Source organism: Buceros rhinoceros, unplaced genomic scaffold, assembly GCF_000710305.1.
Source record: "Buceros rhinoceros silvestris isolate BGI_N320 unplaced genomic scaffold, ASM71030v1 scaffold17522, whole genome shotgun sequence".
In the NCBI taxonomy this organism is placed as follows: Eukaryota; Metazoa; Chordata; class Aves; order Bucerotiformes; family Bucerotidae; genus Buceros; species Buceros rhinoceros.
In genome coordinates, this window is record NW_010397339.1 from 10,545 (window position 1) to 27,394 (window position 16,850).

Below are 16,850 nucleotides of genomic sequence, written 5' to 3' on the forward strand. Positions count from 1 at the left end.
TTTCCCAGGATCATATCTACATGGTTTGATTCATTTTCATTCAAGTGGCTATGCCTCTGCAGTGGGGGCACTTAATACCTTACCAAACCAGTCTGCTTCTGCTTGCTGCTGTACCCACTTTTCACTTCCTCTTAAAGAACTTCCCAGGACTTGTAAGATGTAGGGGTTTTGTGAACATAATCACATTTGGATAAATCTATGCGCTCAGCACTTTGTAAAGTAGGTTAGTTTTCTTCTTCCTGTTTATCAGTCCTAGGAACAAACCTTTTTGTTTCACTTTTCTGTGTGTTGCCATTAGAAATTTTTGTGTCCTTATTCTTGGTCTTTATCTGAGGAAACTTTTTTACCTGTTTCAGATCTATATGCTCGTTATCTCATAAGAAAACAGGTCTGTTTGTTTCCATATTCCATTAATTCGCCCTCCAGGACTCCCGTTCTTGGCAGGTCCTGGCTGCCCCGTGCCCGGGTCTGTGATGTCCGGAGGTAGAGCAGCAGCTCTTTCACGGGCTCCCCCTTGCCGTGGGGAAGGAGCTTGCGTGCCCTTGTGAGGTGGAGAGCTGTGCTGGTGGGGGCATGTGCCTCCGGTGGGGTCTCCCAAGCCAGGCAGGTCTCAACTGCAGGGTCAGACAAAGTGTATCCACGGGCAGGATGGGTTCACTAGCCTTCGGGCAACCATCCTAGGAGAAGGACAACTCTGACTCCAAACCCAGGCAGATGGAGCTTGTTTAGCCCTGTACGGCTCCATCTAAGAGGAGGATACTCTAACCAAACCTACGACCTGAGGACTTGGCTGTCACCGTCCAAGCTCGCTAGGCCCTGGCAGATGAACCTCAGGTGTAAAGGGTGGAGCCAGTTCTGCGCACACTGCGCCTCACCTAAAAAATCCACCACGCAGGCCCGAAGGGTGCACTCATCGCTTGCAGTGAGTGTGGGAAAGGCCCTTCCCAGATCTTCATTTGCGAAGCCAAGCCATGAATGAATGATGAATGAATTAATTCATTCTTATTTTCTCTATTTGTATCAGAAGTCAGAGTTTTTCTGATTCCTTGATGTGGATATTTTCTGGTTGGTTGTTTGGGTTCTCCCTCCCACCCCGAGGAGAGGCTTTTTTTTTTTTTTCCTTCCTGAGTACTCCTGTGTTAGTGAACTACAGCAATCAGTTAGCAGGGGCGCCTGCCAGCTGCCAGTGGAGCTGTTCTATTCTATCTTGGTTTTGGGATAACTGCTGGTATAGTGGCTTGCTGATAGAATGACAGTTTTCCTTGGCTTTTTAGCAATGAGCACTACTTTTTAGATCTTTCTATGCTGTTACTAGTGAAGTCTCCCATGTTGCTTGGCCCGTATCTAACGCCAAAAATTTTTTGATTCAAAAGCCTGCATTTTCTAGCTACTTTCCCCACAGGCTGATAGCATGTACAAAATGAATAGTACTGATTTTTAAAGAATATTTCTTATTTGAAGTTAGAAACTGAATAGCTGCTTAATCTCATGGAAAGTTTTTGTGGCATTTGGGTTTGTTACCTCATATTAGACTGTGAATGTTTCCGTTTTCTAGGAACAAGACTTTCAAAGGTTTTCAAAGACCAATGACTTAGAGTAGATTCTGGTACAAAAATAATACACTGAAGTGCCAACTTTTATGGTATTTTTTCTGTTGAGGAGAGTCTCATCTCATCTGTCCTTCTGTCTGAGGATACTATCAGTAGCCATGGTCCGTGTCAGTGTTTGTGTTTGTTCTGCCTGTTCCTGAGAACCTCCAAGGATGGACAATTCATAAACTCCTTCCAAACCTGTTGTGTTTCCGTCTTTTACTGGGAAACATTTTCTAATGATATATAATTTAATATATATCTAATGATATATAATTTAATTCTCCCTTCCTGTGTTTGATCTTCCCTTCTTCCCTGTTCTGTCTGTTGTTCTTGTGGAGAACACATTTATTCCCCTTAGTCATCTCCTTTTGGCTAAATTAGCATAGTTTACTCAGTCTTTCTTTGTAGGTTGTTTTTTAGAGGTCTGATTGTTTGGTTGCTGTCTTACAGTTTTGCTGCTTGTTCATACAACAGCAAAGCTTATCTAGGTCAAGGTGTTGGCTCAAAGGACAAATCCCTTTCTGTACCTTACAGAAGGCAGAGAGCAGGGCAAGTGAAAGTGAAGGAGGAATTGTCAGTGAATTCTCGTCTTCATCCATGGCTTGCTAATATCAGGTTTACACAGCTCAGATTCTTCATGACAATAGTGAAGTAGACTCCTATATTGCTGATTATACTGTGCTAAGTATCAGTAGTGGTTGTGACATTGCAACCCTCTTCTGCACTGTATTCTTTAAAAACTTGTCCTGTAACCATAACTGCAACTACAAAAAAGCAGTTATTTTGGAATGTTCAAATTCCAGCAAAATGTGGATGTTTCTAGGGGGTCTTCCTGTTTTCCAGTATTAACTAGAAAAAGAAAGATACCCCTTAGTAAGCTTTCTCATATTTATCAAAGCAAGGCAATAGTTTGGATTTGTATCCTTTGTTGGGCTTTATGAGGCATACACACACAGTTTCTTAAATGAATTGCTTTACTGACCTCTTAGAACAGTGCTAAGACATACAGATGCATTAAATGTTTGTTATTTAGAAGTATAGAGTGTTCCGGTGATTCTTAGAAGAAAATGTGATTTGTCAGAGGGAAGCATTTGGAGTTTCAACAACCTTTCATGCAATGGTGCGGGTGTTTTGCTTTAAGATTTATTCCCTAAGTTAATTTAGGGTTTGTTTAAGTACTAGTTAAGAGGGCAGCAAAGAGCTTAAGTCTTTTTTTTCACGGTCTTTATTATCTTGCCAGCTCTTCTGTTAATCTTAACTTTCAGTAGAATGACTACAATGTTCCTCTAAACTTAAATAAAAAAAAATAATTGCTGCAAGGAGCAGCTTGTGCACTCTTGATTATAAATACTTTATCCTGGTCCCCAAGGACAGAAACTGTCCTCTGAGACAGCAAATTCACTCCTGAATAACTGGTTATTGCTGAATAAAGACAGAAATTCACATTCATCTTTTAGTCTGGCAGAACCAGCTTCCATACCAGATAGCATGAAAGTAGTAGTTGTAATATTTCTTGATACTGCTGTGCCTTTTTCTGTTCTAAGAACAAAATATCTTTGAAATAAACTGTGAAGTCATAATGTCAATGCATTTTCTTTAGTACAAATTCAATAGTTAACCTGTAAAAAGGTCTGCCAAGGAGAAAATGCTAGTATTGAGCTAGAAATGGAGCACCAAGAAGGCAGATGTTTAAGGCCAATGTTAGGAGACATATTAGAGCATGCAATATGTATTAATGCATCTAGAACAGCTTCTTGCAGATCTTGTTTTACTGAGAAACATTTTTACTAAGTGGGGTTTTTTTACTTTACTACATGGAAGTTAAAGAGCTTTTCGTTGAAAGTTGGTTTTTTTGGTTTGGTAATTTTTATTTTTAAAACTGTGTACACTTCTATGTTTATGATGCATTTTATATACTTCATAAGCTTTCTCTCAAATACTCATTAGCCATTAAATATCAATATTCAAGTTACTACTGTACAAAAAATATCAATTATTGCAGCTGTAGAAACCTTTTTTCATCATTTTAAGTATGAAAATGTTGGGGTTTTTTTTATGACAGGATTTTTTTCCCTCACCATATACCTGATAGTACTTTAATGTTCATGTTCAGTACTTTCACTTGTGAATACGGGGTTTACCTGAAAGTTAGAACACTGTATAAAAGTCAGCTTATTGCTGAGGGTATTGAGAGGGTATTGGTTATTGTCAGCATGCAGATATTTTGTTTAAAAATGCTCAGTTTGGGTATTACTTCGAATAAATTGTAATAATTTATTGTATCAATGCAACTTAATTAAGACTATTTTGCTTTTGCTTCTACAGTCCATACAGTGACACTGTTTCTTAATATCTTTGGATGTTTGGCCTGGTTTTACGTTGATGCTACACGAGGGGTTGATTTTGGATTGAGTATTCTCTGGTTCTTGCTTTTTACCCCTTGTTCTTTTGTCTGCTGGTACAGACCACTTTATGGAGCTTTCAGGTAACGAATTCCGCTTGACTTAGGTTACTTAAAAAGTTGTCGAAATGCATTAACATTCCATAATTTGCTTATCATTAATATGCTTTCATCAGAAACAAGTAGTATGTTTGCCATTAATTCAGTTGTTGTATTTAAAACATAGGTGGAAAAGTGTATATATATAGTTTCTACTATTGACAAAATAATTGTAGGAAATATTAAACTTTGTATTTGATAATAATTTTAAGGAAAATTCTCAATAAATATCTATCCCTTCACACCAAGAATTTGAGTAGGCTTAAAGTTAGGAGTGTCTTAAAAATTTTGGCTTCTTGAATGAGTCTACACTTGAAAATCTTGCATAGTTAAGTGACCTATGGTGTCTGTAATTGTATTAGAAGAAGGTTCTTAAGAACGAGTAGAGCAGGTATATATGGTAATGAAACTCAAGTACGTTTCCTAGCTTTTAGCAATCTTTGCAGACTTCTCAAGCGTGAGGTGCGGTGGCTTTGTGTTTAAGAATAGAATGGTTGATCTGCATGCAAAAACGAACTTTTGTATGCGTGCATGTGAAAATCAGCAACAGTGTTTGTTGGGAATACTTTTTTGAAATGATTCAGAATATTCTAAGTTAAAATGCACAAATTCCTGCAGAGAAAGATTGATGGCCAGAAATTGCCGTTAGGCATAACCTTTTAGTCTAAATGAGATGTTGCTTTTTTCTAACCAGGCAGGTATTGCTATACTCACACATCTTTGAGTAATTTTATAGTTTAACTTGCATTTGCTCTCTAGTAAATTTATAGCATTTTTAATGAATGGTGATTGTTTGGAAAAGGAAAACTACTACTTGGGTACTCAACTTTTGGTCAGTTGCTCAGCTGAAAATTAAATAGTTATTGAATTGAACTAGATAAGTAAGTAGAAATGAACAAACTCTTCTGCAGGAAGAGCTATTAATGGCAAAATTGGATTCTGTGAATTAACTAAGTGATTTCTACTTTCTTTAGAACTGTGGTTGCAAACGTATGAGATGATCGTTAGTTTTAATAGTCATAAGATAAGGTCTTCGAGATTTTGCCTGTACAGTCCTTTTGTCAGGGTGGCAGTTTAGTAATTTAGTCATCATCAAAATCCTATTTTGTGTATTTTACTTCTAAGCAACAGCTGCTTCAGTATTCTGGTCTGCACTATATTGCAGTTATGCCATAATAGATTTTATTTCCTTTTACAAATAAAATACTTTTTTTCCCAGAGGGCCAGCACTGTGAACTTCAGTCTGAAAGTGAAGCAGAATTCTGTTCTTTATACATTGTAGCAAAACTTCTGTGTTTAGTCATAGAGACCCTGAAGAGAAGCCTTGCTGCTGTTCTCATGTCTGTTAGAGGTGCAGGTAGCAAAAATACTATATTAAAGTAGAAGCAGATATTGTAAATAAAAGCTCTACAAAACCACAGAATCACTGATACTTCAAGTCAATGAATCTTCAAGTCGTTGTCAAAAAGGACTTTTCTTCTAGTTAATATAGAAAAAATTCATAGATTGGTACTGCAGTATTTGCAAAAAGTCATTAATTTCCTGGCTGCTTTAATCTTTTTTCCCCACCTCTTTCAGGAGTGACAGTTCATTCAGGTTCTTTGTGTTCTTCTTTGTATATATCTGTCAGTTTGCTGTACATGTACTTCAAGCCGCAGGATTTCAAAGATGGGGAAACTGGTGAGTATTGTGTTTGCTGTATCATTGTACTCTCTGTAAGACAAAAACTTCTATTTCATATAGCAACTGCAATACAATCTGTTTTCTCAAAAAAAAAAAACCCACAAAACCCCTTGTGTTCACTGGAATTGTTTCATTTAGCGCTGAAGAAAAGCATTTTTGGAGTGCTCTTAACTAGGAAAAGTGGGTGAAGCATATCAAGAGTGTGAGGTACTTCTGTAATTAGGCTGGTCAAAATTTTATCCTTCAATGTAAACCACTTTGAATTATTGTTTTATACATTACTGGTTTGAGCAGAAACTTCCTTGTTTTGAGTTCTGGTCCAATATCGAGGAGCGGGTACCTCGGTCCCTTGACCCTTAACACTCCTCTATTTTGGTGGTGTGTGGAGATGTTACTCGCTCTGTATTTAAGATAGACACAAGCAAAACTTAATGAGAAAATGAAAATAATATATACTGTTTGTGTCTTACTTTGTGTCATTTAGTTATTTCTAATTATATTAATATACTTATTAAGGAAATTTATGTCTAAAATTTGAAGAATGAGTCAACAGTGATTCAGGTGAATATAGTGGTGCAACTTTGATATTATCAGAAAAGGTTATTTTTCTGAGTCAGCTCCTTATTATGTAATAGCTGATTTTTCTTTTTATTGCATGTACGTATATAAGCTTTTACATGATGCTTTTATGTATATTATCTTTCATTTGAGTCTTCAAAGTCTAATATTTGTATTTTAGAAGAAAATGATACTGGGAATCAGTTGTGATCCTTGAAAAAAATGCCACACTCTTGAACTAACTAAAAGCATGGTTGTAGTAGCCAGCTGGTAGTGTGGAGAGCTATGACTGGCACTATTGTAGCTCGGTAAATAACATTGCTCTGTATCAGTGCTTTTTGCTGCTGACCTACAAATGTATGTAAGGCAGACAAAAAGACACTGCTTTAGATGTGTAGAGTAGGGAACGATCCTTCTCAATTGTTTTTGCCCTTGAATTTGCTGTTCTGCTTTTTCATAGATACACTAATTGACATTAACAAAATAAAGGAGTATTTTAGAGGGGCAGCTCTCTCAAGTATGTGCAGTGTACTTTTAAGGATACTTGGGGAAGAGGTATGAAAAGTAGCCAGATCATCAGAAAATGCTGATTACAGTTTGGATTTTGGAGTGTTGTGGTAGAGTCTGGTTGGACATAGGGGATATTAAAGCAATTTTGAAACAGATAGAGAAAAGTTTTAAGGTTATTTGGATTCACTGAATTTTTTTGCTTTTTTTTCTGTGGGAGAATCTTTTCCGTCATAATATTTTGTTTTTCTTAAGGCAACCTGGTTTTTTGTCATTTCAACTTCGGTATTGTATTTTTCCATTGGCATTTCCATTGTAAAGAACGGGGAGATATTTGAAGTACATACTGATAGAGCAATCTTTTCTGTTAGCTATTCTGATGTTATTTACTTCAAAAAATTAAATTAACATCAATTGAGAAACCATCAGTGTATGGATACACTTAATGAGTCTTCCCACATAGAAGGGAACTGTGTGTGTTGCATGTTTCTGTTTTATATTTGAAGAAGTTAGAAGCTACCTTTTTGGGGACTTTTTCCTTTCCACAAAATCATGTAGTCTTAAATCAGTCTGAAATGATAGTATGAACAAAAAAACCCCCAAAACCACCCAACAGAAAAACCACACCAACAGAAGTTGATGAGCCACACTCTAATTTCCTCACAATTCTGCTTGAAGATAATTGTCTTTACTACTATTTTGCATATAGTTCCAGTGCATGCATTGGGAAAAATGGAAAGTAAGCACTAAAAGCTTGTTTTAGAACCAAAATATGCTTATGTAAAATTCCCATTAAAAAGTTAAATTACTTTTTTCTTCAGAAATATTCAAAGCTGGTAAGAACCAGGATGTTATAAAGCTTCCCTTGATGTGGATATGTGTGGCTGGATGGTTCCTGTGCTGTTCTAGTAAAGTTTGTCCTTTCTTTTTCCTTCAGCGGATGGATTTCATCTCTTACTGGTCTTAATAAGAGTATTCCTGTTGGCATTATGATGATAATCATAGCTGCACTTTTCACAGCATCTGCTGTTATCTCATTAGTTATGTTTAAAAAGGTAAGTTACATATTATTCCCCTCTTCTGTTTCCTGTGTTTGATCTCAATTTTGCTTTTCTACTTGAGAGAGGTACTCTCTCACACAGTATTTGGGATTAAAGGATACTCTTGGGGGTGTCCCTTATCTATTAAAAATTGTACTTTTTTGCTTATACTTTTGTGGAGTTAAGAAATGCTGTTTGTACAATGCACATGTTTTCTGTAAACTAAAATGGGGAAGGATAGCTCTGAGTAAGAGAAGTTGGGAGGCAAGTCCACAGTGAAAGAGTAGGTGAATGCACTGTACACTGTGATTGTACCTGTAGACGCAAGGTTGTAATTTTCAAATCTCTGGAGATTGATCAGGTAGTGCGATGTGTGATTCAAACAATTTCGAAGTTTGATCAGGTAGTGCGATGTGTGATTCAAACAATTTCGAAGTTTCAGCTCTTACTAAAATCATTCCCATTAAAATCAAGTAGAAGAAGGAGATTCATGGCACCACAGAAGAGGATATTTATTTCTCTGCCTCTTGCCTTGTCAATTAATGATGGCATATCATGAAAGCTCAAAGAAAGATGCTTTTTTCCTTTGGTTCCTTCCATCCAGAAGACCTAAGTTTAGATAATAATGTGCTAATAAGTTTTTGCTGTTGTTTAGATGTAATGTAACTGAGATTGCTGGCAATTCTAATAATTCACCCTCAGTTACAGTTATGCTTACAGATTTTCACATACTCAAACTGTTCCTGCCTATCTACCATAAGCTAGAAATTTTAAGCATTGCCTGGAGATATCCCTTCTGCTTATTTATTTTCTGCATAAATACTCGGGTTAAGGAGAAACAAGTAACAAAAAAAGGTATGGAGGAGTATTTTTTTTTTTCACACTTTTCCTACCATATGCATCAAGATTCTTTTCAAAAATCTGTGTACTGAGATGTGACCTGGTGTATCTTTATGGATGAGAAACAGTCACATTTATAACAAAGCAAAAAGTTACAACATTCATTTTCCTGCCACATTTTAATGAAAATGTCTCTGCAGTATTATTTGACGACTTTATTGTGACTTGATTGAATATGGTTCAGAAATAGCATTTGAAATTTATTCCTAAGGTAACTGGAAGTTACTGAGATTTGGTTTTTCTGTTGTACTACAGATTGTACGCAATGTTGTTTACAGTGTTCGTAAGTCATATTAATAGCTGCCATTAAGCAGAGCTATTGGTCATCCCACTAGTTCAACAGATTCATATCTGCATTATTAGGGCATTTTATACTTTTTAATGCTCGGTCATAGCTTAGCTTGTTCTTGTAACCATATCAGTTAGAGAAATTAAAATGTTTCTAAAAATTGATGTATAGAAAAGTTCACCAAAATGTTACTGACAGTGGATTCAAAACTGTTTTTTTGTTTTTGTTTCCTGCTGTTCTTTATAACATGCACACATACTAGCTCTTCTAACAAGTACCACAAGTTGTAAACAAATTGAGACAGGAGACATTTTTGCCAGCTGTGAGCCCTGTGTTATGCTAAGGATGCAACCTGCTTGTGTATTTAGGCGTGTTATTTCAGACAGCAGATACGACATACATTTCAGTAAAGACCTGTGAGACCCCTCTGAACTTGCAACTTCATACAGTAAAACTGCATGCAGCCAGACAATTAAAAGTTGTAGGATTTTGGGGGGGAAAAGTCCATTTACTCATTTCCAGATCCTCCCAAAGATATGAGCAAACCAGATTTCCCTACCACACAGCTCAGCTTCGTGTTCGGGACTTTGGTGTTAGTCCACCAAGAAATGGAAGGCTCAGCCGCACTTTTTCACTATTTTTCCACCTCCCTAGGTGCATGGTCTCTACCGCACAACTGGTGCTAGCTTTGAGAAAGCGCAGCAGGAGTTCGCAACAGGAGTGATGTCCAACAAAACTGTACAAACTGCTGCAGCCAGCGCCGCGTCTACAGCAGCAACCAGTGCAGCTCAAAATGCGTTCAAGGGTAACCGAATGTAGCGAAACACAAGAAGTCATCACGGTTCTCTTTGATCGTACTTTATTTTCCAGCCACTTAGAATATGTCCTAAAAGCCTAGGTCAAAATTCACACAGCATGTTCGTCTCTTCTGCAGCTGTGCATGGGTAAAATGGGACATGTTTTGTTTATTTTATTATAAACTTATTTATTTTTAAAAGATAACAATTTTTTGCCCTTCTTTTAAGATGTTGCGTTCTAGAATATAAAGCCTTCCGTATTTCATGGGGGATAAATAATTTCAATAATTGGCCCAAGAATGAATTGTGGTATAAAATGGTCAATTAAATGTTTTAAGAATGCGGAAGGTTTTTTTAGCAGTTCACTCCGATATTTTTTTCAACTTCAGGAAAGCACTTTGGATCAGTTATTTTTCTTTATAAGAACTGTTCACCGTGTTCATACCAGAAGAAGTGGGACTAGAGATAGACTGAGAGATGTAGAGAGTTCAGTTTGGCTACTGCTTTTGCAATTTCAGCAGCTGCTAGAGAACAAATACTAGTAGAGTAGGTATCATAAATTCTTTTATTTGAGATTTTTTTAGGATAAGTTTTTTGATATAAACTTGTAAGTTTGCATGAATACTGTTGAATTATCTAATCTTGTTTAATTAGTGTTTTGGTCCAGAATTTACCTGCGACACTTTATAATGATAGTGTTTGTTTGTATCTATTTTCATGGAGTATTCTCTACCTGTGAGAAGTTACTATGGCGCGTAAACATTCTCGGTAATAGAATGTGTAACGTAGTGTAAAGTTTAAGAATGTTAACTGATGGTTTCAATCACAGAGCTGAACAACTATATATTTGCTATTCTTAATTTCCGTATTCATGTTTTGAGGTAATAATTTTGCTGGAAAAGCAACCAATATTGACTTTTAGAACACTAGTTTCTTGCCCCCCTTTCCTCTTCTACATGCAGTGCTATTTTTGTTGTATTTGGGATTTTTTTATTTTGTTTTGGGTTTAAGTGTAGATTTGTGTTTAACAGTGGAACTAAATCTCTAGCCTAGCCAGTAACTCTGTTTACTGCTTGTCCAAAACCCTAAATATATTGTTTAATTTTCTAATGGGAGTATTGTCTAAAAGCAAGCTTTTTAAGCAATGACATTTAACAGATCTTGAATTAATTTTAACAGCCATCTCTGAGATGAGATTCAAGCTGGGGAAAAAAAGCTTTTGAACTCTTTTAAGTTGAAAAGTGAGAAATCTTCAGCAAATCTTTAACAAAGTTAATTTGTAACTCAGTGAACTGGAGGCCTAAGGTTAAACTGGTGCTGTGGAACTGAACAATCCATAATGGTACACTCTGTCGTGATATGCTGAATATAATTAGATCTTAGAACAATGTCAGGTTTCTCTTCTTTGATGACTCTTCTAATCCTTGGACTGCCTCATGAGTCTTATGCACAATACTTGGGCTGTTTTTTCAAACTGTTTTAGAAAATGAGAGCAGGAAGGACCACATCCCACAACCAGTGTAAGTATATGCTGTGGCTCAAATGAATTCAGCTGTTAAGGTGAATCACCTTTAAGACAGCATAAAATTCTGAGGTCCCTCTATGGTCTGAATGTGGACTAACTTTCACAGATTATTTTTCATTATGCTGTATTCACAGTAACAGAAGAGCATTACAAAAAAATAATCCCCCTAGCTTAATCCCTGGATCAGTAGTGTACTGTTGACATGAAGCCCCTATTTCTCTCCTTTCTTTTACTAATTTTTTTAAATCAACTTGAATTTGGATAAATGTTGTAGTTCCGCGTATGCCAAAGTTCATATTAATGAATGCTTCTAAATGTTCTCTGCATTATGAAGTTAAAAGCAATTTAAATATTCTATGTAATAGCGGCTCTAAAATGTCCTACTAGTGCTCGTGCTAGCACTGAACTTATATTTGGGTGAATGTTATTAAAAGCTTTCCAGATAAAAGCCACCATTTTCTGCTGAGATCAGGCATCATCCTTCTAGCAGCTGTATATCAAGATTGTTCTTTTCATAATCTTTTAAACTTAACTTGAGGGTTGTAGGCAGGAACTCTGCTGTGGATTTCTTTTAAACCAAAATTTAAGCAATTCACTTGGTATCTCTTGGATAGGAATCCCAGGGACATCATCCTTGCAATTTAAGTTGAAGATTGCATAATTACATACATTAACAGATTATGAAAGAACATCGAGAATAAAACCTGGATTTGGCAGGTAGATTTTTTTTCTCCAGATGTTTAAAGGCTCTTTGAGAAAATGTATTTAGTGTATAGGGAGCATTGATTTGTAATGTTGAGGCTTGAGTGTGCAGACTTAAACCTTCTAAGTGAAATTCAGAATTCAGTTACATGTGAATTGTTTAAACCAGGAATGTCTGACACTTTCTAGCTCAAAAGGGAGGGAGTTTGGGGTTGGCTTTGACAGCAGAAGGTTGGTATTTGTTAAAATATTTTGTACCTAACGAAAACTAGATTTTACAGTCTGTTATTAATTTATCAGAGTATGGCACCCACTTAAGTTGTCATTTTGTAGTATTGTGGCAAATTGAATACAAAGTCTGAAGTTTAAACACTGGAATGTCAGTAGTCATTGATCTGTAATTTAGGAGTCAGTTTTATTTATCTGAGGGATGTTTGTATATTTTGTAAATTACTGCCATCCTGGTGAATGTCATGGTCCTGTACAAATGCACTTCTGTCCCTATGTGCATGTCTCGAGTAGTTCAGAAGTTTTGTATATTTATTGTACTAACACAGTGTCATAGAATAAAAAAAAGACTTTTTTCCTGGGTATTTGCGCTGTATAGTTTTGACCAACATACGGATTTTTCTTCTAACAGTCAGGATAATGTGCAGGGTGGATCATCTATGTAAAAATCTCACTTGGTTTTTATAATTCTGTATATAAATCCTGTAACTCTGCTGAAATGGGGAAATGAAATGTCCACTATCAAAATAATACATCAGGGTATTGAGAATTAGTCTGTTCAACTGTTGCAAAGAAAAGTCTTAAAAACACTTGCAGCCCACTTGCTTGTGCTGTAAACTCATGCAGGTTAAAATCTGAACATATTCTGTCATTGCTGAATGAAATTCTACAGGTATTAAAGGAATCCTAAAACACTATTGAAAGTAAAATGAAGTTGCTGAAAACAACTTTGTTTATTTTCCTGATTTCTGCCTGTGGATTGTCACCTCTTGTATCACCGTCCTGCTTTTTCTTTTTTTTTAAGCACTGTAACAGTCTGGTGTTTTTTCCATATAATCATAACACCTGCTCTCTAGTACTGAATTTATTACTGCATTTTCTCTGAAGGGTAAAATGATTCCATCTAGACCACTGTGACATAGTTATATTTGCAAATGCACAATACAGTGCTCTGAAGCACAGAGTATTTGGGGAGATAGCAGACATGAGTTTTTGAAGACACTTGCACATGCATGCATCATTTAGTGTGAGATTCTTCATCAGCTTGATCTGTTTCTTTGTAATTGACAGATCTAGGATGGCAGTGGTAGCAGACAAAAAGAGGAACTGTTTTTGTACTTTCTTGTAACTGGTGAGCACAGCTGTGCAGCATGAGCCAGTCACGTTTTATGGTTAGAATTATTACACAGTTTGAGGGAGATAATTCCTCTGGTATGCTGAGGCTAGTCTTCCTCAAGAAGTTGCAAGCACAAATTTGTGAAGGCATGCAGACCAGAGAAAAGAGCACAAGTAAGAGAACTGTGATTAAAAATACTCAATGATACTTCTAGGAAGAGATTTCTGTCAAGGAAAAGGCATGCACCTGGAGCATTCTGGTTACGAATCAATAGTAAGGCACAGTGATCAGATAATTAAAACAAAAGTAGTTTAGGTTTCACTCACCTACATTAAAATGTGTAAGAATTAGTTGGGCTTTGTTTTCCTACAGATTAATGTTGTGTTTGCAAGTAGCTTTTATTCTCATCAGTAGAAAAATCAGGAAGATCTGCAAGAGAAGTGGTGCAGATTTCTCATCTCGGCAGCAGATCACTAGTTTAACTTTATGCTAGTATTAAACTAGATACCATGTCACACATCACTGAGGGGAAAAAAAAATATGTTGGTGGGAAGTACAAGTTGTGGATCACACTGCTGTACATTTTGTTCTGGAAAAAAAAATGAATTGTCCAGCTGTTTAATGGAAGCATATACAGCTTATCTAAAGTGTGCTTTTTATTGGCTGACTGGATAGTGATTACACCAAAGAAAAGTACTTTTTTAATTCGTTCGTTTTACCATCTCTATACCCCTGGTGCTGCGATGTGATAGGTAATGTATATTTATATGTAAAATACACAGTCCTGCTTCAGTGAGCGTTTGTTCACATGGCTGTTATATTGCTTGGAGATGCAGTGTAACATTTCAGGACAGAGGAGCTGCTGTACACCGTGTTGAGGAGACCAGGTTTTACTTCTTCGTACTCATGATTCAGGAAGAGAAGGGTTCAGCTGGTGAGATGGGAAATTTCAGAGTCTGATTTTTGGTGAAAAAGCTGGAGGTTGTGTTGGTAATGGACAGGCAGTGCTGGGAACAGAGCTAATGTAGGCCTGGAAAACACAACCTGCTTTGGAGTCCAGTTACCTGTGACGGTTTGTTCAGCTTTGCTGCTTTGCTAACGTGTCCAACTAGAGATGGGTGAGATAGAGTGACCTGAGGCCAGGCCTTTTTAAAAAACAGCTGCCTCAGACCACGGATGCCTCTGCAGCATCACTGCAGAGTGATGCAGTGTTTCACTGACACTGCAGTTTCAGCTGACAGGAGTGCAAGTAGGTTTTACAATGTTTGTAGCCTAATTAAACAATCATGTCATCTGAGCTGTAGCCACTGCATGCGTGGCAAAGCGAGCATTGTTTTGCAGTGCAGGGCTCTTGTTTTTGCTGTGCATTTGATGTTTCAGAGAAAAAAGTGGGCGGGGTGATAATTTTGTCCAAGGTAAGAGAGCAATTGGAAGTGGTCAGTGGTTAAATTTGGAATTATTTTTTCTTTACCTTTCTCAGCTAGACCAAATTAAACGATCCCCCTGCATCTGAGTGATACCTAAAGCTGGTTAGGGACACTGATTCCTATACTCCCAGAATTTCACTGATAGGAAGATACCACAAAGCAAATTAAAGGCATCAATTTGAAAACAAGTTTTCAGTGAATCAGACGAGCAAGACAAGATCTTTTTATTCTTGTCTCTCTGATAATCTCTCTGATATTCTAAATTCTTCTTGGGGAGGAATTTACTAAAACACAGAAGTCTGTAATAAATCACACAATTAGACAATTGAACTCCACATTCCCTATTGCCAACTCCCATTAACCTTACTGAAAAAGGAAAGTAGTATTTCTAGCTGTACAAATCAGTACTTTGTAATTTGTTTTGGCGGTATTTTGTATTTGTAGAATAACTACTTTATCTATACCTGTTTGAAATCCATAAAGATGACTAATGTAGTTCGTGCACTGGGTGGCATCTGTCCCCTAAATTCCTCTGGACTGTAGGTTTCTAAGTGTTCCAAGTTTTAACCAAGAGCTACTCCTTGGACGTGTAGAAACTGTTAGAAGTGTAGTTAAACTAAATGCAATTAATTATATGTAAATGTAATAGACGTGGACCATACAGCTATGAGACAGAAGTGACACCTCGACTTTTCTCTAAACTACTGAAAGCCCCACTCCTAGTTCTGCCATAATTTTGCTTAGAGAACAGTAGGTAACCTCTCTCCAGTGTTTGTCAAGTCACAGGTGAATGGTACCACACATCGCGGCGAACGCCATTTTAAAAGCCTGTGTGATTACGCAATACCTTTGCCACCCCTTTTCATGAGAGAGGAACTCAGTCCTGTAGGTGCAAAATGAAAAACATTTGTCAGACATACCTTCAGTTAGAAAGTCTCTTTAATGCAACTGTATTGTATAACACATAGCTACAATTGAAGATCACATAATTTTTGATCAGTAAGTGGTAATCATTAATAAGTCAGATGGAAATCTGTAAAACAGATCACATCAGTGGGCTGCTATTAAAGCTACAATTAAAGCTACCTTGCTGTGGCCCAACTTGACCAGTATGTCTGGATTAAGGTAGTCAGACTCCAGTTAAAGTTTGAAAACTCACATTTTAATTGAAATTTAGATGAAAAGTAACACATTAGGTACACCATTCATGCTAACAAATGTACATAGTGGTGAGTCAAGGACAGAAAAACAGTACCACAAATAACCATGGCTCAAATCTACTCCAGCTGGATTGCCACAGCTGCTCTTCCTGTACAAAGCAGCTGTGGTGTTTACGTTGCTGCCATGCTCCGCTTTTGTTGGGCTCTGTCCTTCCCTTGAGGAGGGCACCAGCGCCCACTGCTTTCAAGGGGGACTTGAGCTCCTCCCCATTTACCACTAGGACGTGAGAAGTTCTGATGTGGGATAACAATGCAAAATGGAAGTGATTTGGCTGAAAAAAAATCTCAGAATCAAGATAATTTGAGTAAAATAGATACAATGATGATATAGACAACTCAGAAACAGCTCAGTAGCAACATTTTTTTAGTATCATGTTACAAATAAAGCACATTAAGACACCTTGCTGAGCCTTTTCAGCTTTTAGATTGTGTATCGCCAGAGATGGACACAGCTTCACATTTGAATTGTATGTATTATATAGATCTGAGTATTTGAAATCAATCTAGAAGAGATTTTTTGATAAATCTTTAAGCTGCTGTTAATACTGTTGTATTCATCTTCAAAATCATTGCATTACTCAAAATCATTGTGTTACACTATGCTTCAGTTTGTCCACACCACCAAAACTCCGGCCACTTCTTCCGTGGAAAGTCCCTTTTCAAATATCTTGTTTAAAAGCAAAAACTTAAGGGGGGGAAAAAAAACCCCAAACCACAACACAACCCATTCCTGGTATTGCACATTTCACACAAATTTGTGTATAT

General features: G+C 36.9%; 1 protein-coding gene across 1 annotated transcript in view; it reads left to right on the plus strand.

Moving 5' to 3' along the window:
- Positions 1-10,207, plus strand: part of SCAMP1 (secretory carrier membrane protein 1) — a 14,719-nt gene extending 4,512 nt beyond the window's left edge. Inside the window, exons 4-7 of the mRNA XM_010146220.1 lie at positions 3,918-4,077; positions 5,671-5,772; positions 7,778-7,895; positions 9,724-10,207. Of these exons, the coding sequence (XP_010144522.1) occupies positions 3,918-4,077; positions 5,671-5,772; positions 7,778-7,895; positions 9,724-9,888 (545 nt within the window). The 3' untranslated portion in view covers positions 9,889-10,207. The remainder of the gene's footprint in view (positions 1-3,917; positions 4,078-5,670; positions 5,773-7,777; positions 7,896-9,723) is intronic.
- The last annotated feature ends 6,643 nt before the right edge of the window (positions 10,208-16,850 follow it).